Genomic DNA, 25,545 nt, shown 5'->3' with positions numbered 1-25,545 from the left:
TAACACTTAAAATTTATCAACTGTATTGATCAGATCTAATATTTTATCTTGTATCATATTTACAGGGGAGTACATTGTCTCTAAGAAGTGGGCCAGATCTCCTACTAAAATGGAAGAAGAAGAAGAATTTAAGCGTTAGTCGTTACTAGTTAATACTTGCAAACGTCGCTACGATTTGTTGTAGTCTGTTAATTTGTCGTGTTAGTTCTTCTCTAAATTATTATAACTTGATTCAATATTAACAACGAGACCTGATTGATTTCTTCACTGCTACCGGCCTCTGTAGAACGGCGTTTTGCTGTTCTGTCAATATATTAATTGAATTTGAATAAGATCCACTGGAAGACTTCAAAATGGCGGATGGTGAGCGTGGAAAATTGTTAACCAATTAAATACAAGTTACTTGATCAACTCTCAAAGTAGCCTTATATTTTACTGTATTTTTGTGTTGCAGGGGATTTGATACCCTATGTATCTAACTAGTAAGATTTTAGTATACAATATCCCTAGAGAAGTAGAGCGTAAAATTAGTTATGGTAAATGTTTTAGTTATGGCCAAACTTAAATCCAATATTAATATTTTGAGGTCAATTATAGAATGATGCAATATTATTTAGGAGATTGCAGCTCGCATAATTGAATAGATCTTTACAAGTGCATCATTTTGAATACCATATATTAGTGGCGGAAACCTGTATTAATGAAATTATAGATTTTAATAAAAAATATCCCTGGGGTGTGTGTATGATAGCGGCCATAGCCCATATCATAAGTCTCCTGCCAGCCAGTAGTTCAGAAAGGCTGATGGGTGGCGCTTCTGCCGTAAGTTATTTGTTCGAACATAGTTAAGAGCCCTACATTTTAGATTTTAAACCTCTTATTTATTTTTGGTATTGGAATATGCAATATAACTATAGCTCTTATTTTATTGATCATGTTAATAGTAAAATGGGGGTGCATGTATGATAGCGGCCACCTGTATGGTTTATTATGTCTAACTTAGAATACGACAGTGTAAGGGAGGTCGCAGGGGGCTGTTAGTCCCCTCCCCCGTTAGGTAAGTTGGTAAGGACACAGCTTGTAGGTTAGGTTGGGGTGAAAGTTGAGGTAAGTTGATGTCCATTTTTAATCCACAGGGGAGGAACTGGCCGCTGATATACAAAGGCTCCATAAAAAGTTAGGGTCAAAAAGTGTGTTTGATATATTTAGTCTGATCATTGGAAGTGGAAGCTAAGTCCATGTTCGAACCGATGCTGGAGTGCGAAGCTGCAATTTACCCCTTTAAGTTTGTATGATTGATAATGCCAAAATATTAGCCCACTCGGTCTAACGCGTGTAACAAAACATAGCCATCATGTGAGATGATGTTTAATCGCGAGCATACAGCAGAACATAAATCAATAAATCGTTTAAGTAAGGAAGTATTTGTAATACAATGAACACTGTTGCTGCAAATGAAGACATAGAAAATGGGATTAAAAACCCCATTCTAGGTCAAAGGTCAAGGTCGAGAAATAAGTTGCCGTAGCGGAGGTCATAATTTTACTCATAGAGTACTGAAACTATCGGTAATTTTGTATTGTATTACAGGGTGAGATTTCGAAGAGAAAATATGTTTTCCTGTAGTAAATAACGTGATTTAACCGAATTTGATGTTCATTTCAATCGGAAACAAACAGATCAACCAATTCGTCTAACTTCAAGTTGCCGAGTTGGTTGCTGTTATTACGGATGAAATGAAGGAGAAAACCGGTTAGATCACGTTATTTCCTACAGGAAAACATATTTGTTCCGTAACCGAAATACAAACCACGCTATTTACATTGGGTTTACCTTTTAGCGCAGCTGAAATGACGAGCCAATAGTTTTAACGAGGGTTAATTACCCCCGCGCTAGTTAGCGGAGGGTAGGGGAAGGGTAGCTTGCTACCCCTCCCCCCCCACACCGGTGACTTGCTTCTCTTTCACTTTTGGCTCGGCGGTGTCTGTTCATCGTCCTCGTTGACAGCCTTTAATCTTTTTTCTGCTTTCTCTTTTCTACAGCTTGTGTGTTGGTTTGAAATTGACTTTCATTATTATATTATTATATTACAATGCGTACGTGCCCTGGTGTTGCCGGCCGCCCTTGTGGGACCTTTATGTCGGCCTTAGATACGGACCCTCACACCCTTTGCCCTCAGTGTCGGGGCCGACGGTGTGACCAGGAAAACATGTTTGTTCCGTAACCGAAATACAAACCACGCTATTTACATTGGGTTTACCTTTTAGCGGAGCTGAAATGGCGAGCCATTAGAATTTAACGAGGGTGTATTACCCCCGCGCTAGTTAGCGGGGGGGGGGGGGGGGGTAGGGGAGTGGTAGCTAGCTACCCCTCCCCCCTCACACACAGGTGAATGCTCACTTTCACTTTTGGCTCGGACTCGGACAGACGTCTCTGTCTTGGTCCTCTCTTGGCAGCCATTGTTTTTTTTGTCTACTTAATCGCTTACTTTTCTTTTACTCAATATATATATGTAAACATGTTTTCATGTTTTGTGTATATATTTGAGTATAGAAATCAGTAAGTTTCCTTTTCAGAGTTGTGTGTGTAGTGTACGATATCTCCGTGGAGTCCTCGGCAGTTAGGCCACCACGGCATAATTTTATGGGTTGCGATCGAGTTTGACTTCGGTCTTTCTCTCTCTCTCTCTCTCTCTCTCTTTCTTGAGGTCGTTCACCCTTTTTACTACGTTTTACTACGCCCCTCGTAGCTTCCTTTCCGCGTGGGGGGGGGGGTGTTTCTACGCCGTACGTTTTGTCTCAATTAGTTTATGAATCTAATTGTAGTTGTTAATTTTTCAGCTTGTAGAACGATTCCTTTCGGGGTTTTCGTTCCTTCTTTTCCTTTCGGGGTTTTCGTTCCTTCTTTAGTGTTCATTCATTTTTTAATTACATAGTTTCATAATTATAATTGTTATAATTCTGTTTTGGTTACAGCTCTCCTTCCGTGAGTGTAAGTGGTTGTGAGGGTACGTGCATGTTTTGTAACTCTTGTTTCCTTTCCCTCGGGATTCCTCTTCGAAGCCTTCCCGGGGGAATGAATGTGTACTAATGATTTTTGTTTTATTTTTTTACAGTTACCGATCTAGTTCGTTTCTGTAATATGGCAACGGTGTGAGCTGTCTTGTGGAGGCCTGGAGATTCGGCTGTTGCTGCCTCCCCTTTGGATTTTCGTCAGGGGCGTGTCTCCTTCTACTGGAAGTACTCCCGTGACGATTGACAGCTCTCCAGTTCATTTTAGAACTCTCAGGAGGCTTGCCTTCTTGGGTGGGTAACTTTCCTTCCGAGGGAAGTTTTTTCCTGTCCAGGCTTGAGTTTTTCCCCTTTTGGGGGGGTTCTTCTCTTGCCTTTGTTTCGTGCGACTATGCTCTTGGTGCTGAGCGGTCACACCTGCAGTTTCGCTCAAGGGGCTGAGCAACTGCAGGAGCCCCTCTTCGGAGGATTGCTCCTTTTAGGTCACTGGCTGACCAGTCTCTTCTACGAAGTGTTTCTCTTTCGTTCGGGAGAGAGTACACTCATAGAGACTCCTCTTCGGAGGTTTCTTCTGCTGCTGTTGGTCTCCTTCGCCGTAAGGCTCACCGTCCGCCTCGTCGTAAGGGCCTCTCATCTCCCTATAAGGGTGCTAAGAGGTGCCTTTTTGAATCTCCGTTTGCAGCCTACAACTCCTTCTTCTTGATCTTCCGCCCTGGTGCAGATGGACAGCAGTCTGATCTCGTCTTCCGACGGGCAACGGTCTTACAACGGACATCAGTCTCCTGGCGGACAGGCAACGGTCTTCCGATGGACATCTGTCTCCCGACGGACAACGATCCCCTCGGGGCAAAGGGTTGCCTCCCACGGGGGTTCTTCCCTTGCGTGTCAGGGTTCCCCTGCGCGCCCTTCTGCTGTGTTCGCTCCTGCTCCTGCTCAGTGTTAGCGCACAGGCGCTCTCCTGCTCATCAGCGCTTCCTGTTCGCCAGCGCTCTCCTGTTCGTCAGCGCTCTCATGATGATCATCTCTGCTTTTCCTGTTGGTTCCTGTTACGCGCCCTGTGCGCTCACGTTCGCCCTCGGATCTAGAACTTCGGTTCAGGTCTTGGTCAAGGACTCCTCTTCTATGCGCAGGCTTCCACGCGTTGCCTTCTGCTCGTCGGCGATCATCAGCTCGCCAGCGACCTTAGACGCGTCAACGTTCACCTGCTCGCCAGCGATCTCCTACGCGTCAACGATCGCCACGCGTGTCAGTTCCCCTGACCACCTTCAGTAGCGATCTAGCGCTCGCCTGCTGTGGACCACGATCCCCGGTAGCTGAGTCTTGCTGTAGATCTTCCTCCTGCTCGCCAGCGCTCACCTTTTCTTCTGTCCTTCTGTGCGCCAGCTTTCTTCATTTGCCAGCGCACATCTGCGCTCCCTTCTTTGCCACGCACCAATGGGCGCCTACGGTTTTCCGACCGTCTAGGATCACCTGATTAACAGCTGGCTTCAGCGCTCACCTTCCTGATGCACCTGCGCACCTTCTGTTAGCGCAATGCACGCTAACCGTCACTACTCTCTCTCGTGTTGGCAACCGCCTACGCACCCTCGCGATTCTTCATCTGCTCGCTAGCGTTTTGTTAACGCACCACCGCTCGCCAACGCGCCGTCGTTTGCCGACGCGCCATCGCCCACCTGCGCGTCAGCGCTCACCAGCTCACCACCGATCGCCTGTTGATCCACATCACCAGCGATCTGTCTCACCCTCACGGCAGCGCGTTTCCTCGCTCGCCCGCGCGACCGCTCGCCAGCACGTCCGCGCACATGCTCTCCAATGTTCGCCCGCGCGCGAACCAACGGTTTTCCATCGCGCGAGTGGATGGTTTCCGTCGCGCGAACCGACGGTGGTGTTGCGTCGCGCGAACCGACGGTGGTGTTGCGTCGCGCGAACCGACGGTGGTGTTGCGTCGCGCGAACCGACGGTGGTGTTGCGTCGCGCGAACCGACGGTGGTGTTGCGTCGCGCGAACCGACGGTGGTGTTGCGTCGCGCGAACCGACGGTGGTGTTGCGTCGCGCGAACCGACGGTGGTTCTTCGCACTAACGTCGGCTTAATTCTTGCAGTGTCCATTGCTCGTCTATGGGTTATTGCTCACCAACCACCAGCTCTCGCCCTCCTTCTGCGCTCCTTCGCTCACCTTCTGCGCTCCTTCGCTCACCTTCGTTTGCGTTCCTGCGTGACCGCGCATGGGCGCTTCCACGTTCGCCCACGCTCAAATCATTTATTTTCCATCGCGCGAGCTCCAGGGCGATTGTGACCACGATTCCCATTGGGTTTTCGCAGCATGGCCAGCCCTGGCGAGTTGTTCTGGAGCGTATTTCCAGAACACGGCCTCACCCCGTAAACGCAGAGCATGGCACTTGCAAGAATAGGAAGAATCTTCAGGGAGGTCTGAGCAACACTCCTTTCCAGAACCTGGGTTAGCCCTTCCCTGTCATTCCCTGGAAGGATTTTTGGCAGGGGGCTTTCCGTTCAAGATTTCTCCATCGGCCAAGGGGTGACTACTTACCCCTTCCTCTTCTCCACCTCGTGTAGGGGGCTTACCAGGTCCTTTCCCTCCTCGGTTGTGGCCCGAGGTTTGGTTCAAGGAAGCTACATGAAGATCATGGGTACTTTCCTCCTCTCGGGCTCAGGCACCTTGGCGTTTCTTCGTTAAGTATCTAACTTGCGGGCAAGCTCGATGTTGGACCATCTGGACGCGCTGACCGAGGGCTTCCTTTCGGGTGTCTCATCTGTGGATGTCGACAACCTCAGACACCCTTCCATCCTTGAGAAGAGTTTGTTTGTGCCCAAGGACAGAGACTTAGACAGCGGCTGTGCGGAGGAAATCGACTTCCGTTTTCATTCCTCCAAGGCGCTTTCTTCCAGACTCTGCAGGGCTCCAGCGTCTTTTTCTTTCAACCACGTCGGCCTAAGTTATCGGCTACGACAACTGAGACAAGGTGTCCAATTGCAGTTTCCTCCTGTCAGGAACAGATGGCACAGGAGGCTCCCCCGGGGGGGGGGGGGGCATAATCCTAAAGGGAGCGGCAGAGTTCACGAACTCTAGGATTGGCACCCCCCCCCCCTTGCAGGTTTCTCGCTGGGAGGATGCTTAAGGTTTCTCATCCGGATGACAGCTTCACGATGCCCATTCCCGCACGATCTCTGTGATCAGCCAAGGATATCGCGCCTGCCGTCTCTGTCAGCGAATTCAGTGTCTCTTAACCTCTATGCCATAGGGTCAGCAAGAGTTGCCCGTTTGGGCAGAATGATCTATACCTTAGGAGAAGGTCCTCCATGGGATCATCGACGGCTTCACCCCCGGCTTCTTCAGTCGATCCTTTCTTGTAAGGAAGTATCTGAGTCGGGAGTTCCGTAGTCGACCTCTCAGCCCTGATCAAGTTTGTCGAACAAACTTCGGCCAGCGTAGAACAGCAGAATCGATCAGACTGGTAACGAGGCGACAGGACTCCTTAAACCCTGGATCGGAAGGACGGGTACTTTCAGTTCCCATTCCATCCATCTTCCAGGGAGCTCGTGGAATTCAGCCTAGACTGCAGGTACTCCTGCTTATGATGCAGTGTGGCGATCCCGCCGTGGCATCGCAGGTTTTTTCCCCAGAGAACTCTCCCTGCTTTCCTCATGGCCGCTCAGGTGCAGGCTTCCGCCTCCTTCGCTTTTTGGAGGGCTGGTCAGCTCGGGTTCGACCTTCTTCAGCGCCTGGATAAGCTTCCGGATGCTTACCACGAGTGTGGGTTCATGGTATTTTGCTAGGAGCCTTCTCTCTTCTGCCTCAACATCTGGAGTATCTGGCCATGATATTGAGTCAACGGCCTTACCACGTTGGAAGCCCGCTTCTCGTCCGTCCAGCGAGGTTAAGCAACGTCGGTTCTGGTCGGTACTTGGATGGGTGACCACCTGGGGACGCCAGATTCTGTTGCCACCTCCTCCGAGCCTTCCCTTCAGTTGACTGTGGCAAGGCTGAGGAGAGTCGCAGTACCTGTTCTCGGTCAAGCAGAGCTTTCAGCCCTACCTTGGAACGTTTCCTAGTTCTCCTTTCCTCATTGACTCGTCTATACAGTGAACCCTCGTTTATCGCGGTAGATAGGTTCCAGACGCGGGCGCGATAGGTGAAAATCCGCGAAGTAGTGACAGCATATTTACCTATTTATTTAACATGTATATTCGGCCTTTTAAAACCTTCCCTTGTACGTAGTACTGTTAACAAACCACCCTTTAATGTACAGAACACTTAATGCATGTACTACAGCACCCTAAACTAAAACAGGCACAAATATTAAAGGCGATTTTATATCATGTGTTTCCTAAACACCTAAAAAGCACGATAAAAAATGGCAACCAATGTTTTGTTTACGTTCATCTCTGATCATAATGAAGAAACAAACTCATTTAGTGTACACATATATGTATAGGTTAGTTTTTGCATCGATTATATTGATTATACAGTACTGTATGTTGATTTTTTATTACCAATGTTTTAGTTTACGTATTTTTCTTAGGACTTCCAAATGAAATCTTTTTCTTTATGACGCCGCCTGAAACGACGGCGTGTACGCTCAGTAAACAACCACGCTCAGAACAAACAAGGCATTTAACGCGCATGATGATAGTGATAAATAATGATACAGTACATACAGTATTTACAGTAAAAGCATTTACAAAATATGTTACCTTACAAATATAAATTATACAATATTGTACGTAGCAAAGCAGGAAAACAATTTACGAGAGAGAGAGAGAGAGAGAGAGAGAGAGAGAGAGAGAGAGAGAGAGAGAGAGAGAGAGAGAGAGAGAGAGATTGTTTTACGTACGTAAATGTAAATTTTAAACAAAAAAAATATGATAGGTTACAACATGTAGACTTTTAAAACCTTCCCTTTAACTTAATGCATACAGTACGTACATTACTAAACTATAAAACAGGTTAAAGTAAAAAATAAAGATTGTTACTGTACTCACCACGAAAGAAGTTCAAGAAAAACTTGAATGACGATGGCGATGAATTTGCTGCACAGTAGAAATGATGATGATGAAGCTGATGATGTGTTCTACTGTGCAGTCAATGATAGTATTTTACGTCTCTTCAGACGGAGGTGTCTTTTCCTGGGACACCTCTTCAACTTCTTCCTGGGAAACTTCTTCAATTTCTTCCGAAGGCGTACTAGCAGGAGGAACTGGCTCTTTTTTGCGAGGCTGGAAGAACATTGTGATCGGAAGTTGTTGCCGCTGCTTCTTTTTTCGATCCAAGAGCATCCTGTAGGGAGTCATGATGTCATCGACCTTATTTGAGAATTGCATCGAGCGAACCATATCCTCGTCCCACTCTTGTAACATTTCTTTCGCCTCCTCCATATGGTTGCAGAACTTGGCAAGCCGTTCTAATGTTAAGCCCGTTTCTTCGACATTTTCTTGGGTCTCTTCCTCACTTGCCGATTTCGTCAGGTCTTCGAGGTCTGCGTCAGTTAGGGGCTGGGAATGGCAGTCCAACAACTCGTCGACGTCTTCAGTCGTCATGTCGCCAAACCCGTCACCTCCAATTATGGCAGCCAACTGCACAGATTTCCGTATTGCAGAGTGTTGGATTTCCGACGGAGTAAATCCCTTGTCGTCGTAAACAATATCGGGCCACAGCTTCTTCCAGCTCGCATTCACGGTTGCAGGTTTCATCTCTTGAAGTGCCTTTTGAATATTCTGCAGGCACGTGGCTATGGTGTACTGCCGCCAGTACGCCTTCAAGTTGAAATCTTCATCCTCGTCATCTTGGGCAGCATCCACACACGCAACGAGGTCCGCCAAGGTATTCTTCGTGTAGAGGGCCTTGAACGCCCTGATAACCCCCTGGTCCATCGGTTGAATTAATGACGTGGTGTTGGGTGGCAGGAACTCAACCTGAACGCCCTCACGCGACAGGTCAGTTGCGTGTCCACCAGCGTTATCCATAAGGAGAAGGATCTTGAATGGCAAGCCCTTCTCTAAGAGATATTCATGGACTTGCGGGATGAAACACTGGTGGAACCAGTTGGAGGTCAGCATCTTCGTAATCCATGCTTTTTGATTATGCATCCAGTACACGGGAAGGAGATTCTTATTTTTATTTTTCAAAGCGCGAGGATTTTTCGACTTATAAATAAGCCCCGGCTTTAACAAAAATCCAGCAGCATTGCCACACATCACGAGGGTAACGCGATCCTTGAATGCCTTAAAGCCAGAGGCTTTGGCTTCCTCTTTGAACAGGAAAGTTCGCGACGGCATTCTCTTCCAAAACAAGCCGGTTTCATCCATATTAAACACTTGTTCCGGCTTGTATCCACCTTCAGCGATAATGTTCTTGAAAGTCTGGTTCACGTAAGTTTCAGCAGCGGCAGTGTCAGCGGAAGCAGACTCCCCATGCAGGGAAACGCTTTTCAGGGCGAAGCGTTTCTGAAACTTCGCGAACCATCCTTTGCTTGCGGAAAAACGTTTCTGAGGCTGGGAATCAGTGGATGTCCCTGGTTGAGGATCATCTGCATCATCATCATCTTCACCATGGTTGCCGTCGTCGTCTTTAGGTTCCTTTGCAGCAAAATTCTCATATAAGCTCAAAGCCTTTGTTTGGATGGTGTTCGTATCCAACGCTATGTTCTTCTTCCGGCAGTCGGCAATCCACACAGCTAAAGCACCTTCCATGCGTACGATCGTTTTATTACGCGTTGTAACGACTCGCTTCGCTGATCTGCTAAAGGTGATTGCAGCAGTCTTTCTAATGTTCGCCTCGTCCTTTTTGATATAGCGAACGGTGGATTCGTTGATGCCAAAATGGCGGCCGGCGGCCGCGTAACTTCTACCATCTTTTAACATGTCGAGAAGCGTAACCTTCTCAGCTATCGTCATCATCCTTCGGTGGCGTTTAGGCTCACTACCAGCCTTACTAGAAGCAGAACGCTTGGGAGGCATTGTACAGTAGGATTTAACAGAAAGTTCAACAAAAAGTTCAACTTAAAACAGTCGCACACAGCACAGATTAAACTTCACAAACTTAAGAACGTCTACTCGGCAATACGCGGAAAGAGAAAGTGAACGATCCAGCCCCGCGAGAACTTTGATGCTGCGGGTAGAAGATGCGGGCAAAACACCAATCACAGGCTAGATAACAAAACTTGAGTTTTGATTCGTCATCTATCAGCGCTTGAACCAATCACAACCCGTCTTACAGTACTATGGTGCGTTGGTTACTCATAGAAGATGCCCCGCGCATAATGAACGTACGTAGATTAAGTACAATACCGTAATAATAATAAATAATGATAATAATACTGTACAGTAATAATAATAATAATAATGATTAATAATAATAACAATAATAATTTTATTAACAACAACAATAATAATAATAATAATAACAATAATAATAAAAATTTACGTACGCTATTTTACGCCTCTCTCTCTCTCTCTCTCTCTCTCTCTCTCTCTCTCTCTCTCTCTCTCTCTCTCTCTCTCTCTCTCTCTCTCTCGTACGCTTACAGTATTCGAAATGTGATTTTTGCAACAAAGAATATTATTGGATGCAGTACTGTACTACGTACGTATACATACAAAAGATTCATGGAAAAGAAGCACATCCATTACAGTACACACCATTCTAATATGGTATGACTGCATCTGATTTGCGTTTCATGTTCGATTTAATTTTACTACGTACTGAATTATCGTATGATCACATTCTCTTTTCGTGTTTTATTTCTTTCTGTGCTGAATTATATATCATATGTAATGCAATGAACAATCAGTAAGAGCAGATATTACTAATTACAGTATTAATGGAATTACAGGTAACAAAATATCGTATTTGGTTGTCTTCAGATTTCGCGGTATTTTCGAATTTTCCGGAAAATCCGCGATATGTATATATATATGGGTTATGGGAAAACCCCGCGAAGTGGTGAATCCGCGATTGTCGAACCGCGAAGTAGCGAGGGTTCACTGTAGTTCCGAACGGTCGCCTCAGGATAAGTTCCATGTGGGCCGGTCCAAGTTCCGGTGGTTTCAGGCAACTATTAACCGGACTTCCTGGCCCCTATGGGACCAGCGGAACTATTAGACCTGCAATGGGTGTTGACCTATGGAACCTCTTGATGGGAGTGGATATTCTCGTCCTTTCCCCACATTCTTGATGCTGTTCTCGGACTCGTCAAAAAAAAAAAGGGGGGGGGGGGCATGTTCCGGTCCAGGCCTATGGTCAGGATCTGAAGGATACCTCTCCATCATTCAGGCAGGCTTAGGGGCCGTAGTCTGGCCCCCCTGCAGATCCTACAGCTCCTGCCGAGTCGCTCCGTGCGCGTCGACTTCATGATTCTGGCTTGTTCCAACCAGCAGGGGACGCATTTTCACACCTCCACATCTTGCAGTAGAGATACTCTAAATACCACCATCGGCTCTCTCATTCCAGGCAGAGGAATGTTCTCTCCGACTATCCGAGCAGAGCCTCGTAGAGAGAGTGTACCTGGGGGTCTTTGGCCTTGAGTAACCAGCAAGTCCTGGTCTGGGGGACCTGATCGCGACAGCTTGGAACCTCAAGCTTCCGCTGTTCTTCCCCCCAGTCTCAGACCCCGAGACTCTGGCAAGATGCATTCCGGTGATGGTGGGACAACTTCGACGCCTGCGTCTTCCCTCCTTTTTGTCTGTGGAGAATGGGTCTCAACAAGACCAGGTTGTCTGTCAACCTTTCAATGGGAGAGCTCCACTGGGACTATGCGCAGAACGGTTTCTGGACCCTGTGCTTCCCCTGACGGAACTCCCGGGAGAGCTTCTCCCATGGCACAGACTACTCAAACAACCACACTGCAACATCTTTCACGAACCGGGGCGTCGCGTCGGCTTCATGCCTGGAGACACTACGCCTCCTCCTCAAGAAGAGACAACCCGCTACAGTCGCGGGACGGAGGGCGCGTCATCTGCGATAGTCATCCGCAGGGGACTTCCAGGCGAAGTGAAGAGTCTTCGGTGGTTGGTGCCGTGGGAGATATACCTCTTCCCTTGAGGCCTCTTCTCCAGCAATAACGGTCTTATTGCCTTTCGTCGGGAGGAAAGTCCTTTCCACTCTCGGCAATGAAGCCTGTCGCTCAGCCTTTCCCTAACCTTCAGGCTTAAAGGAATAACTTTTTCCTGCCCGCTGGATCTTTCCTCGCTCATGCGAAGCTACGGTCGTCCCTGCCATAGTCGGAGTGAGACCTCCAACTTGGAGCATGGCTCGGACTTTTTAGTCCCTCAAGAGATCTTCTCAAGACCCTTTATGACAGGCCTCGGATTGTATTCCGTCTTTGGTCTCCTGCTCACTCTGGCCGCGGCCAGTTTGTAAGCAATCATCTTGGTCTCGTACGACTCCGCCCTTTCTTAAGAAGAGGGGGAGGCAACATTCAGGTTCGCTCCTGAGTTGTTGGCTAGACTCAGAATCTTGGGGTCCCGGCCCTTCGGTCCAATTCCTTCAAGATTTCGAGTCTCCATTCTGTATCTGATATCCCAAAACCTTTTCTTTCTTGCCAGTAAAGGAATCGAGAGGTTAGCTTTGGGAACAGTTGCAGTTTGTCCTCAGTTGCAGCCGATTTGGGAGCACAAGGAGGACACCGGGGAGAGTCACCAGTATACCTCTTCAGCTCGGACTCAAGGACATTCATCTCGACCTGTCTCCAGACCCTCCCCCGTCACGTCGCCCTACAGCACGATGTTGGATACATCGCAACGTCCCTCGCCTTCGAGTAATACTACTCTGTGACGCAGGTGCTACAAGCTGGAGTCTGGAAGCGTCTAATGACCTTCGCAGCCCGCTTCCTGCAGGGCGTGACCCACAGGAGTTTCGATACGTTTTCTATCGCTCTGTGGTGGCTACACAACAGCTGGTCTAACCTCAGGCTCCTTTTTGGACAGGTAGCAGAAGGTTGAGGGCATTGTTATCAGGTTTTAGTCTGCATGAACGAAAGAAGTATGTCTGGCCCTTATTTCTTTGTTCATCATCCCCTCTACGGGGAAGCAGCATCCTGGTCTCTGCATAGCTGACCTCGAACCTCTGCAGGTAAACCATGCTTCCTTGTGTTCCGAGTATTGAGTCAATACTGTCGCGTCCCCCATACCCTGACGGGGTTGTATTGGGAACGTCCTAACCCAGAGTTCCTTCTGGAACTCTAGGTCAACTGCCTAGGACGGGTCACACTTCTTGCTTCACACACAAGCTTATGTAGGCCACACGGTTCCTTGCGGAGCAAGGAAGTTGTGAGGTGCAGGGACTCCTTTTCTCGAGTGCGACTCACTCGGATTCTGAGTCCACGGGTAAAGCCAAAGCCAGTATGGCTGGGGACTTTCCACCCTACCTAAGGGGTAAGTCACCCAATGAAAATAGCGTGGTTTGTATTTTGGTTACGGAACAAATGACAAATTCGAAGATAATTTGTATTTTTCCTAACCATACAAACCTTAGCTATTTACACATATTTGCCCGCCAGCCCTGTCCCCCAAGACAAGTCCTACCTCTAAGTGAAAGTGAGCATTCACCTGTGTGTGAGGGGGGGAGGGGTAGCAAGCTACTACTCCCCTACCCCCCTGCTAACTAGCGCAGGGGTAATACACCCTCGTTAAATTCTAATGGCTCGCCATTTCAGCTGCGCTAAAAGGTAAACCCAATGTAAATAGCTAAGGTTTGTATGGTTAGGAAAAATACAAATTATCTTCGAATTTGTCATGTTGTGAGTGTAGGGAGTGGTCTGCCTCCCAGTGGGAGAGGTTTGGCCGCCGGCGTAAGAAGAAGTCCAAGAGAGACCGTTCTCCTTCGGGGGTTGCCTTGAAGGAGGAAGGTTCTCGGGATTCTTCTTTCGCCGCCCAAACCTCCTCCGAAGCTCCCCCTCGACCGGCTCCTAAGGAGAGTCGTCCGAGTGGTAGCGCAGGCCCTAGTTCTGTTTCCCGACCTTGGGTGGGGGGAGAGGGCGTCGCCTCCCATAGCGGGGCGGTTCCCCCTCCTCCTCCGGGGGATGCCATTGATAACTCCTTGTCTAATGGTGATCTTTTACAGATTTGGGCTTCCCTGGGGCTTAAGGGCTTGCCCTCCAGGGTCGCCTTGATTGACCTTGTCTCGTTGGGGGCCGCCGTTACGCAGTCGCCGGCGGTAGCAGAGGTAGACCCTCTGTCTATCGTCGACGTCGTGGTGGCAGAGGCCTCCGACGTGGCTGGGCAATCCTCTGCAGGTGCAGTTGAGGATGATGGTGCTGATGGCTCTCCTCCCCCTTCCGTACATCCTTCGAAGGGGGAAGTGAGTCCTACGGGCTCTTCTGCTGTTCAGCTTCCTTCTAAGGGAAGTGCTTTGACTGAGACTCCCCTTCGGAGGACTGATGGTCGTGATGATCTTCCCCGTGGCCGCCTTCGCCGTAAGGCTCACCGTCTGCTGCGTCGCAAGGGCCTCCCTTCCCCTTATAAGGGGGTTAAGAGGCGCCTTTTTGGATCTTCTTCCTCCGAAGGGGACTCTCCTCGTCGTACTCAGCCTACAGCTCCTGCTCCTTTGGACCTCTCTGCAGACCGTTCTCCAACTCCTGCTAGATCTTCACCTTCTGGGGAACTCATCACCCGACGGGCAACGGTCCCTTCGGGGCAAAGGGATTCTTCCCTTCCACGTGCAGTGCTATCGCACAGGCGCTCTCCTGCTCGTCAGCGCTCTCCTGCTTGTCAGCGCTCTCCTGATCATCAACGCTCTCCTGCTCGTCAATGCTCTCCTGCTCGTTGGCCCTCTCCTGATGTTCGCCCTCCTCGTCAGCGCTCTTTTGAGGATCATCGCCCTGTGGTCTCTGACCATCCTGCAGTTCCTGTTGAACTCCCTGCGCGCCATCAGTCTCCTGAGCTCTCTCATCCTGTGTCTACGCAACAACGTTCGCGTTCTCCAGTGCGTGTGTCAAAAGCACATGTTCGCCCACGCGCCTGCGATCTTCCTGTTCCTGTTCGTGAACGCGCCGCGCCACCTGTTCCTTCACAGGATCTCACGCGTCGCCCTCCTGCTCGCCAGCGATCACCTACGCGCCAGCGATCACCTGCTCGCTAGCGCGCACAGGCGATTTTAGTATCGCCTATTCATCAGCGTTCTCCTACGCGTTAACGATCACCTACGCGCCGGCGATCACCTGCTCGCCAGCGCGCACAGCCGATTTTAGTATCGCCTATTCATCAGCGTTCTCCTACGCGTCAGCGATCACCTGTTTATCGGCGATCTCCGGATCGCCCGCGTGATTTACAACCTGCGCGCCCGCGTTCTCCAACGCTTTGTCGCCCAGAGGTTCTGAAGGGACATGGTTCGCCATCTTTTAGCTCGCCATCGCGCGAGCACTCACCTGCGCGTGATGCGCACTATCGCTCGCCAACGCGTCACCACCGATCGCCTGTTGATCTACATCGCCAGCAATCTTCCTCGCCCACGCGGCAGCGCATTTCCTCGCCATCGCGCCAATGCTTTCGTTCGCCGACTCGGACACGCGCTCATTCACCTGTGCTCCCTCGCGCCCGCGCGACCATCGTTCGCGGCGAATTTCGCAGCCGGTGGTAGAAGCAGGAACGCGTGTTCCTGGACAACACTCGGGATCGCCTCCACCCAAACACAGGATTGTAGTGCAGGACAAGGATAATACTGAGGAGAGGTTAGTACATCATTCTTCCCCACCTTCTTTTCAGGCAGGTACTGTGGTGTCCACTCCAAAGGATCGCCCGATCCCTTTCCCTTTAGCGAGGATTTCGGAATCTGTGTCCATGGAGCAACAGACTTGGTTTGGTCCCCTGGCGCGGGCGTTAGTGAGGGTTATGAAGCCAGCACTCGCCGACCAGGGTAACAAACCAACGGCTGTCTCTCCTACGCTGAAGAGATAGAGAGGAGTGGACTTCGTGGTGACTTCCCCCAGGGCGAAGTTGGTTCCCAAGAGGTCTGTCGCGAAGCCCCTTTCTCCTGCTCGAGTGCTTTCTCCTTCTCCCGTGGACGAGGCCTTTCCGTCCTCGGGTGAGTCCGGTGAAGCGGTAGTCTTCCCCTCGGCACCAAGGGGGGAGACTTCGCTTCATGGAGGAGAATCGTCTCGTGAGGAAAGGGCTCCTCGAACCTCCTTGTTGGGATCCTGTATCCCTCCCAGGAGGGAATCCAAGGACTCCAAGACCGTCCCAAAGTCATCTTCGAGGATTCGCCAGGAACCCACGGCCCCCCGGGGGAACGTCCACGCTTCACCCCAGGAAGAGATCCCTGGGACAGGAGACTTAGCTGCCAGCCCGCAGGGAGGAGATCAGCAGGAATCCGAACATGCCTTCTGGCAGGTCCTAAGCCTGATAAGGCAACTTAACGGGCTTATGGATCCAGTCATTGCCTCCTGTGAAGGCAAAGACACTATCTTAGATGAAGTGTTTGACGTTCGGAAGGCCCCTAAGTCCAGTGCGGCTCTGCCCTGGTCTCGGGGCCTGAAGAGTGCCAGAGCTAGGGCCAACGCTCAGCTCGCGATTCTTGCCGCCTCCAGTCGTTCCTCTGCCGGGAACAAGCTCATCCCTCCTCCTCGTCTTCAGCAGAGGAGGTATTTCGAGATTCTGGGTGAGTCCAGCCTCGCTCTTCCTCTCCATCACTCTGTGGAGGAGCTGGCGAAGGGAGTTCCCTTTGAGAAGCTCTCTGCCCGGCAGGTTTCGTTCTCGGCGGCAGAGATCCTTAGCCACGAGAAGGTCGCTAAGTGTGCCATGCAGGCCACTTCGTGGCTGGACTTTTGGCTAGGATCTCTGGGCATCCTATTGCACTCGGAGGACTTGTCCAAGGACACCAATAGGAAGGCCCTGGAGACCTTCTTGCTCTCGGGCACCCGCTCCATCGAGTTTTTGGCGCACCAGGTTACCACCCTGTGGGCCAACTCGGTGTTGAAGTGTCGCGATGCTGTGTCCGAAAGATTCCATTCGAAGGTCCCCGCCGTGGATGTTTGTAGGCTCCGACATGCTTCCCTTCTGGGGGAGAACCTGTTTGAGCCTCAAGACATGGAGCGAACGGCTGAGGTGGAGGAAGTCCAGCACGGACTCCCTCCTCCATAGGGCCCTTACAGCTCGGCCCTATAAGCCTCCAGCTCCGCCGCAACAGCAGCAGCAGCCTCGTAAGGCTCCAAAGCAGGCACCGGCAGTTAAGAAGGTGGTGTCTAAGCCCCAGCCCTTTCCAGCCAAGGTCAAGAGGGGCGGTAAGTCCTCCAGGGGAGGCAAGACTCCTAGGGGTGGCAGTCCCCCTGCGTGTCCACCTGTGGTGGATGCCTTCAGCGTTGCGTCCGCAGGTGGCAGCAACACGGGCCCGATGCTTGGACGGTCTCAGTGATCGGCCAAGGCTATCGCATCCCATTCACAACATCTCAACCTCCCCTGACAGCGAATCCAGTGCCGTTGAGCTCCTGTGCCACGGGATCGGCAAAGGGGCTGGCCCTTCAGGCCGAAGTCGAGACCATGCTCGAGAAGGGTGCTCTCCAGGAGGTCGTCGACGGCTCCCCAGGCTTCTTCAGTCGACTCTTTCTTGTAAAGAAGGCTACTGGAGGCTGGTGACCTGTCATCGACCTCTCAGCTCTGAACGGGTTTGTCAAGCAAACCCGGTCCAGCATGGAGACAGCAGACACGGTCAGACTTGCAGTGAGACCACAAGACTTCATGTGCACACTGGATCTAAAGGACGCGTACTTCCAGATCCCAATCCATCCGTCTTCCAGGAAGTACCTGAGATTTGGCTAGACGACAAGATCTACCAGTTCAAGGTGCTGTGTTTCGGTCTCTCCACAGCTCCTCAGGTGTTCACCAGTGTGTTCACCCTGATTTCATCTTGGGCGCACAGGAACGGCATTCGTCTCCTTCGTTATCTGGACGATTGGCTGATCCTAGCAGACTCGGAGTCAACCCTTCTTCGGCACCGAGACAGGCTTCTGGATCTTTGCCAGGATCTGGGGATTGTGGTAAACCTCGAGAAGTCCTCTCTGCAGCCGTCCCAACGACTGGTTTATCTAGGCATGCTAATAGACACCAATCTCCACAAAGCCTTTCCATCAGACGACCGGATAGCAAGGCTGAGGAGGGTGGCGGAACCCTTCCTCGAGGAGGGTGGCGGAACCCTTCCTCGAGGAGGGTGGCGGAACCCTTCCTCGAGGAGGGTGGCGGAACCCTTCCTCAGGCGAGAAGAACTCCCCGCCCAATCGTAGTTGCGTCTCTTAGGTCACCTATCCTCCCTGGCTCGTCTGGTTCCAAACAGCCGCCTCAGGATGAGATCCCTTCAATGGCGGCTCAAGTCCCGGTGGAATCAAGGATCCGATTCCCCGGACATTCTGATCCCAATGGGGTCTCTGGAACAGACGGACTTGCGATGGTGGCTGGTCGACGAGAACCTACGAAAGGGAGTGAGTCTTCTCGTCCTCCCCCCGGAATTGACTCTGTTTTCGGACGCGTCAAAAGAAGGGTGGGGGCCGCACAATCTGAACCAGAGGGCCTCAGGCCTTTGGTCAGAATCAGAAAAGTGCCTACACATCAACCTGCTAGAATTGAAGGCCGTCTTTCTGGCTCTTCAGCAGTTCCAACGGTCCCTGGTGGGTCACTCCGTGGTGGTGATGAGCGACAACACCACGGTAGTGGCTTATATCAACAAGCAAGGAGGCACTTTTTCGCAGCAGCTATCCCATCTTGCAGTAGAGACTCTGAGGTGGACCGAAATCCACTCGATAACACTATCAGCTCGCTTCATTCCTGGCAAGAGGAATGTGCTCGCCGACAGTCTGAGCAGGGCCTCGCAGATAGTGAGTACCGAGTGGTCTTTGGATCCTCAGATAGCCAATAAAGTCCTGACTTTGTGGGGTTCCCCGACTGTGGACTTGTTCGCGACAGCTTTGAACTTCAAGCTGCCCCTGTACTGCTCCCCAGTCCCGGACCCCAAGGCACTCTGGCAAGATGCTTCCAGCAACGGTGGGACAACATCGACGTGTACGCCTTCCCACCGTTCTGTCTGATGAGAAGGGTGCTCAACAGGACCAGATTATCGGTCAACTGTTCGATGACTGGTAGCTCCGCTATGGCATCACGCGGAATGGTTTCCGGACCTTCTGCAGCTCCTAACGGAGCTCCCGAGGGAGCTTCCTCCACGACACGAGCTTCTCAGACAACCCCACTCCGGCGTCCCTCACAGGGCCGTAGCCTCGCTAAGGCTTCACGCCTGGAGACTGTCCAGCGTCTCCTCACGGAGAGAGGCTTTTCGCAACAGGTTGCGGAGAGAATGTCTCGGCACCTGCGAAGGTCCTCTGAGGGAGTCTACCAAGCAAAGTGGAGAGTCTTTTGTTGCTGGTGTCGTGGAAGGGGCATCTCTCCACTCGATGCCACTATTCCAGCAATAGCGGACTTCCTCGTTTATCTGCGGGAAGAAATGCGCCTTTCGGTCTCGGCAGTGAAAGGCTATCGCTCAGCCTTAAGCTTGGCCTTCAGACTGAAAGGCGTGGATATTTCTTCATCGCTAGAACTCTCTTTACTCATACGTAGCTATGAGCTTACCTGCCCCCAGTCGGAAGTGAGACCTCCTCCTTGGAACGTGGTTCGAGTCCTCAGGTCTCTTAAGAGACCTCCCTTCGAACCTTTACGCCAGGCCTCCGATCGCCACCTGTCTTGGAAGACGGCTTTCCTACTCGCTTTGGCTTCGGCCAAGCGGGTTAGTGAACTTCATGGTCTCTCGTACGACATCGCCCATTCAAGGGGATGGAGGGAGGTAACGTTCAGGTTCGTCCCTGAGTTTGTTGCCAAGACTCAGAATCCTGGGGTGCCGGATCCTCGCTTCGACTCTTTCAGGATCGCGAGTCTCCGTTCTGTAACAAGCGAACCAGACCAGCTGCTACTATGTCCAGTGAGGTGTCTGAGGCACTACTTGAAGAGAACGGCTGCAGTCCGTCCTCAAGTGCGAGCTTTGTTTGTGAGCACTGGCAGGACTAAGAGGAGGGTCACCAGGAACACCATCTCAGCTTGGATTCGAAGGGTTATCCACCATGCCTTGAATCCTGACCCTCCTCCGTCACGTCGCCCTCGGGCCCACGATGTCAGGGGTAATGCTACATCCCTGGCCTTCAAGAGAAACTTCTCTGTGACGCAGGTACTTCAAGCTGGGGTCTGGAAGCGTCAGACGACCTTCACAGCCCACTACCTGCAAGACATGACCCACAGGAGCCTCGATACGTTTTCTATCGGCCCTGTGGTGGCTGCACAACAGCTGGTCTAACCTCAGGCTCCTTTTTGGACAAGTAGCAGTAGGTTGAGGGCGTTGTTACCCGGTCTTAGTCTGCGTGAATGAAAGAGTATGTCTGACCCTTACTTCTTTCTTCATTCTCCCCTCTCTTGGGGAAGCAGCATCCTGGTCCTCGCATAGCTGACCTCGACCTCTGCAGGTAACCCATGCTTCTTTGTGCTCCTAGTATTAAGCTTAATACTGTTGCGTCTCCCATACCCTGACGAGGTGGTATTGGGAACGTCCTATCCTGGAATTCCTATCTGAAGGTCTCAAGGTCAACTTCATAGGACGAGTCACACTTTCCTCCACACACTGCTTATGTAGGCCACTCGTTCCTAGCGATGCTAGGAACTTGTGAGGTACAGGGGCTCCCTTTCTCTAGTGCTGCTCACTGAGGGATCGAGCCCCCGGGCAAGCCGAAGTCAGTAAGGCTGGGGACTTTCTACCCTTCCTAAGGGGTAAGTCACCCAATGTAAATAGCGTGGTTTGTATTTCGGTTACGGAACAAATGACAAATTCGAAGATAATTTGTATTTTTCCTAACCATACAAACCTTAGCTATTTACATAAATATGCCCGCCATCCCTGACCCCCAAGTCAAGTCCTACCTCTAAGTGAAAGTGAAGCAAGTCACCGGTGTGTGTGGGGGGGAGGGGTAGCAAGCTACCCTTCCCCTACCCCCCGCTAATTAGCGCGGGGGTAATTAACCCTCGTTAAAACTATTGGCTCGTCATTTCAGCTGCGCTAAAAGGTAAACCCAATGTAAATAGCTAAGGTTTGTATGGTTAGGAAAAATACAAATTATCTTCGAATTTGTCATATTTTCTGTAAAATGGTTAAATATAATCACTGATGACATATATGTTGTGTTAAAATATTTAAATATAAGCATTTCTTCAACGGTGTCACTTCTCTTAAACGAATGTACTGCGAACGATAACATTAGCAACGTTACCAATAATACACAGTGCTACCAACGTTGACGTATGGTACACAGAGTTACCAACGGCACTATGACATTACCAACGATAGCAATGATAGATATTTCCATACGAATTTTGAATAATTTCTCCATATAAGTTTTACTCAATATATAAAAAGTACAAAAAGGGCACAGAACCTAACAAACCCACCTAACCTATCCTAGTAGTATGACAGGTCACAAATCTCAGGTATTTACTGAAAACGGTAAAATTCTCCACTTACCTTTACGAACAAAACGGCGAAACTTGCGGGTCACGGGAGTCTTCCATGGGGGTTGACGACTTTTTCCCAAAAATGTACCTTAATAGGAAGTAACGGTATAACCACAACGACGTTTCTTTTTGGTTTTAGGTATGGTGGATTCGGCATTGCAATAAAACACGAGAATATCTTTCCTGTAAGATAGGGGGGAATGACACTTGGGGCACTGCAAGAGTTGAGGAATTACATTGAGTGATTTCAGGAAAATATCAACATTGGCAGAAGAATCACAAAAATCACCATGGAATTTAGCAAATGATTTTAGATACGGAATACTGCAGCCGTTACAAGTATCTATAATTTCCTCCATCGTAAAATACGAAAAAATAAATCTCACTCCAAATGGCGGACACCTGACTAGTTCAAAGGTTACAAAGGAAAAGGGCTTCGTGGAAGAGGAAAGAACAGACCACTTAAAGAGACAAAGGAAGGGGGTAGGGAAATATCAGTTGTCAACCCCCTTGTGTAAACTTTGAATACGTATCGGTTCCTGATTGGTTAACAGAAAAATAAGGGAGTCTAGAGGGTAAACATAAATAAACTGGGTAGGGAAACTAGTCCAGGGAAAGTATTTATGTGAAACTGAGGAGTGAAAAGGAAATAAACAACAATATAGGAAGGTAAAATGGAATGAATGATAAATAATATTGAAAGGAAATATTAAATGTGAGGGTTTTACCATGAATGAACTGGATAGGGAAACTAGTCCAGAGGAAGAATTTATGTGAAACCGGGTAGTGAAAAGGAAATAACAAAAGAAATAAACCCAGTTTAGGAAGATAAAATAGAATGAATGATAAATAATATTGAATGGGAATATAAAATGAGATGATATTAAGAGGAATAGGATAATAAAATGGGAAACAGATTCTGCGCAGGGGGGAGGGGGGTCTGCGCAGGGCGAAACTGGCATGCACGAACGAACGAACGTACGGGTGCTAATGTACATCGGATGTTGGCAGCACTGGTTACTGTATTTTTTCATAACACAATCTTTGCAACGGCGCCTCCAAAGTTTATCCAGATATTCTGTTTTGTATTTTCCTCCGATTATTATAATTTCAAGAAGCTAATGTATAGAGAAGAAAAGGCTTGTTTTACATTTATATTTCGATTCCCCAGTATGTTTTCCCCACCCAAAACCCCGAGTTCGTTTTCCCCACCCAAAACCCCGAGTTCCCACTGGGGGTCCCCCATTATCGGAGGATATAGATGTATATATATTTCTGAAACTATTCATTTGCGACGGGAACGAGTGTCATTTTCGAAGGGAGCGTAATTTTTTTCTATAAGAATAAGTAGCTGTTTTCCTAGGATACATTGCCCTGTAATACACTACAATGAAACCAAACTATCGGGGATTAATTATGTAAAGATGTGGAAGTGATTCAATTTTGAAAGACCTAGGTCAAAGGTCAAGGTTGAGAAATAAGCTGCTGTGGCGGAGGTCTGCACTCTACTGAGTACCCCTCTAGTATTGTCCATATTTCAGCTGTGTTTACATTTGAACATTTTTTAACAATGTACATCCTGTTCATCCTGTTGTTGTTTTCTCTGCAAAGTACAGTGCATGGTTACATTATAGAAATATTTTATACATTTTCATTATTAGACTGGGGAATCATGCCTCTGTAAATATCTTCAGAAATTTCAAAGTCCCAGAGTGTGATATCGTAATTATTCTTCCACATTTTTTTATTACAGTTTCTAAAGATACTCTCATGCATGGACGTGCAGAGCACTTTTTCAGGGCAGGTGCTCAAGTGTAAAAAAAAGGGCAAAAATATTGAAATGATTGAGGCTAGGTATATACCGGCTCAATATTCTTTCAAATTTATTTAAACTAGCCATTAATAATTCAAGAAAGAGATAAACATAACTGATATCATAGGTACCAGTGGGCTAATGTTTTTTATGAACATAAAATCTACAATACTGACTACCAGTAGAACTAGGAAATTTAGCAAAAGGAAATATATATATATATATATATATATATATATATATATATATATATATATATATATATATATATATATATATATATGTATGTATGTATGTATATATATATATCACTTTTACATAAATGACAGCAAGAAAATCAATCAGTATGATCAATACACTTGGCTAATAACTAGATATCATTTCATATTTATAAGAGAACCCTTCTGTGTGCCATTTCTTTGAATATGCTGATGACTTCACTGTTGTTGATGGTGATATCCTTTTCAACAGCTATCAACAAAAAATCAGATAACCTCTCCTCACTGAACAGGCTGCTTAGCTTTGTCTTCACCAGCTTGAGTTTGGAGAAGGTCCTTTCCACTGTTGCAGTTGTGACGGGTCACGGGTAGAGTGGCATACATTGTTAAGAGTTCAAGCATAAGTGGCAATATCTCCTGGACATAGTTTTCTTTCATCAGGTTGAGCATTGTAGCTGCAGTGTTCTGTGGCTGGCAAAGATATGAGGAATAGAAGATCTCTAATTCCAACCGTAGCCTGTCTACTTCTTCTTACTCATAAAACTGGCATAATTTTTGCAATGACTTGAATGCCTCTTCATTCACAGGTTTTTTCCAGTTATCTTGACCTGTCATACAATGAAAGGTCTTTAGGATACCACATGTTGTGTTGTGTCCACCTTTAAATCTTCTTTGTAGTTCTTGTGATATTGTATCTAAAAACACAAAATACTCTCACACGGTAGTACTCATCCAACGATTGATATTTCTGGTCCTCGGTAGCAGATATAGCACTATACTTGTATCTTTCAGGTATTTTTCTTCTTCTGCCTTGTCCAGCAATCCCAGAGGGAAGGTCGATGGCTATGAATTCAGCTCTTTTTTTTTAACATTTGTAAAAATCTCCTGAAACTTCTCATCATTTCTTAATTCTCTCAAACTTTGTAGCACTCCATCCACAATTCTGTTGGAGGTAGCCAATCAAAGTCATTCTGTTGTAGAGCATTAGAGGCATAGGCAGTTTTTTGAAAAACTGTGGTTGGAATCTCAAGAAATTCAAAGTTAATGCTTTGCAGCAATATTGAGCCATCCCCTGCTGATGCACCAGGAGGATGTTTTTGCACTATCTCTTCTAAAAATTGCTTCAGAGCTGGGATGACCTTCCTCATGGTTCTAAGAGCTGACTCTCTGCAAGCCCATCTTGTGTCCGATAGCTTCTTAAGTTCAAGTGGGCGTTCTTCTGGATACATTGCTTTCGGGATATACATGAAAGCAGCATACCATTTTGAAGAGTTAGCAATAAAAGCATACAGTTTCTCCACTAACCTGAAAAAAGTTACAAACTAAGTACTTGATTTTGCACTTTCGACTAATACTAGATTTAGGCTGTGTGCATGGCAGTGTACATAGAGAGCCTTTGGGTTCTGTCTTTGGAGTCTCCATTGTATATTCCACTCATATTTGCTGCCCCATCATATCCTTGTCCACGCATATTGTCTATGCTCAGGTTATTTTTATTAAGCATAGAGATCAAAAGTTGTTGATTGCACACTGAATACTTGTATGAAACGTTCTTTTATTTTGAAGTCATATACATATCTCAAAACAAAAGAGACCTGTTCTGGATGTGATACATTAGTTGTTTCATCTATGAGGATGGAAAAGATCTTGCTCTTTTGAATTTCTTCTAATATCACTCTTCTAACTGAAATGGCCAAAGCCTTGATCAGGTCATTCTGAGTCCTATTTGAAAGCAATGACACTTAGGGTCTTTTCAGTATTTCTTGTTTTTCTTTAATTATATCAAGGTGCAATTTAACTACACTGTCATACTTGCTAAACATTTCTACAAGTTCAAAAAAATTTCCGCGATTTTCACTGATAGAACTTTCTTGGTCGCCCTTAAATGTCAAACCTTGTCAGAGATAGGCGGTATAGGTGGCAGGCCTATAATACATCCCTCTCCAAAGGGCACTTTTAATACAGTAGCAAAAGGGCAGGTGCTTTGGCACCCCTACCACCCCCTCTCTGCACGTCCCTGCTCT

General features: G+C 48.2%; 1 protein-coding gene and 1 long non-coding RNA gene across 3 annotated transcripts in view; one reads left to right on the top strand and one right to left on the bottom strand.

The window, feature by feature from the left end:
• The window catches only part of LOC137622438 (uncharacterized), a 51,030-nt gene extending 28,657 nt beyond the window's left edge, over positions 1–22,373 (top strand). For both annotated transcript variants that reach the window (XR_011040451.1, XR_011040450.1), the window contains exons 2-3: positions 66–363; positions 21,630–22,373. This is a non-coding gene — a long non-coding RNA (uncharacterized lncRNA). The remainder of the gene's footprint in view (positions 1–65; positions 364–21,629) is intronic.
• A 581-nt stretch (positions 22,374–22,954) lies between these two features.
• The window catches only part of LOC137621553 (uncharacterized), a 49,852-nt gene continuing 47,261 nt past the window's right edge, over positions 22,955–25,545 (bottom strand). Inside the window, exons 8-10 of the mRNA XM_068351946.1 lie at positions 24,442–24,826; positions 23,808–23,992; positions 22,955–23,093 (exon numbers count right to left, since the gene is read on the bottom strand). Coding sequence (XP_068208047.1) covers positions 22,955–23,093; positions 23,808–23,992; positions 24,442–24,826 — 709 coding nt within the window. The remainder of the gene's footprint in view (positions 23,094–23,807; positions 23,993–24,441; positions 24,827–25,545) is intronic.

This window comes from Palaemon carinicauda, chromosome 2, assembly GCF_036898095.1.
Source record: "Palaemon carinicauda isolate YSFRI2023 chromosome 2, ASM3689809v2, whole genome shotgun sequence".
Classification (NCBI taxonomy): domain Eukaryota; kingdom Metazoa; phylum Arthropoda; class Malacostraca; order Decapoda; family Palaemonidae; genus Palaemon; species Palaemon carinicauda.
This window is presented reverse-complemented; position numbering and strand designations above follow the sequence as displayed.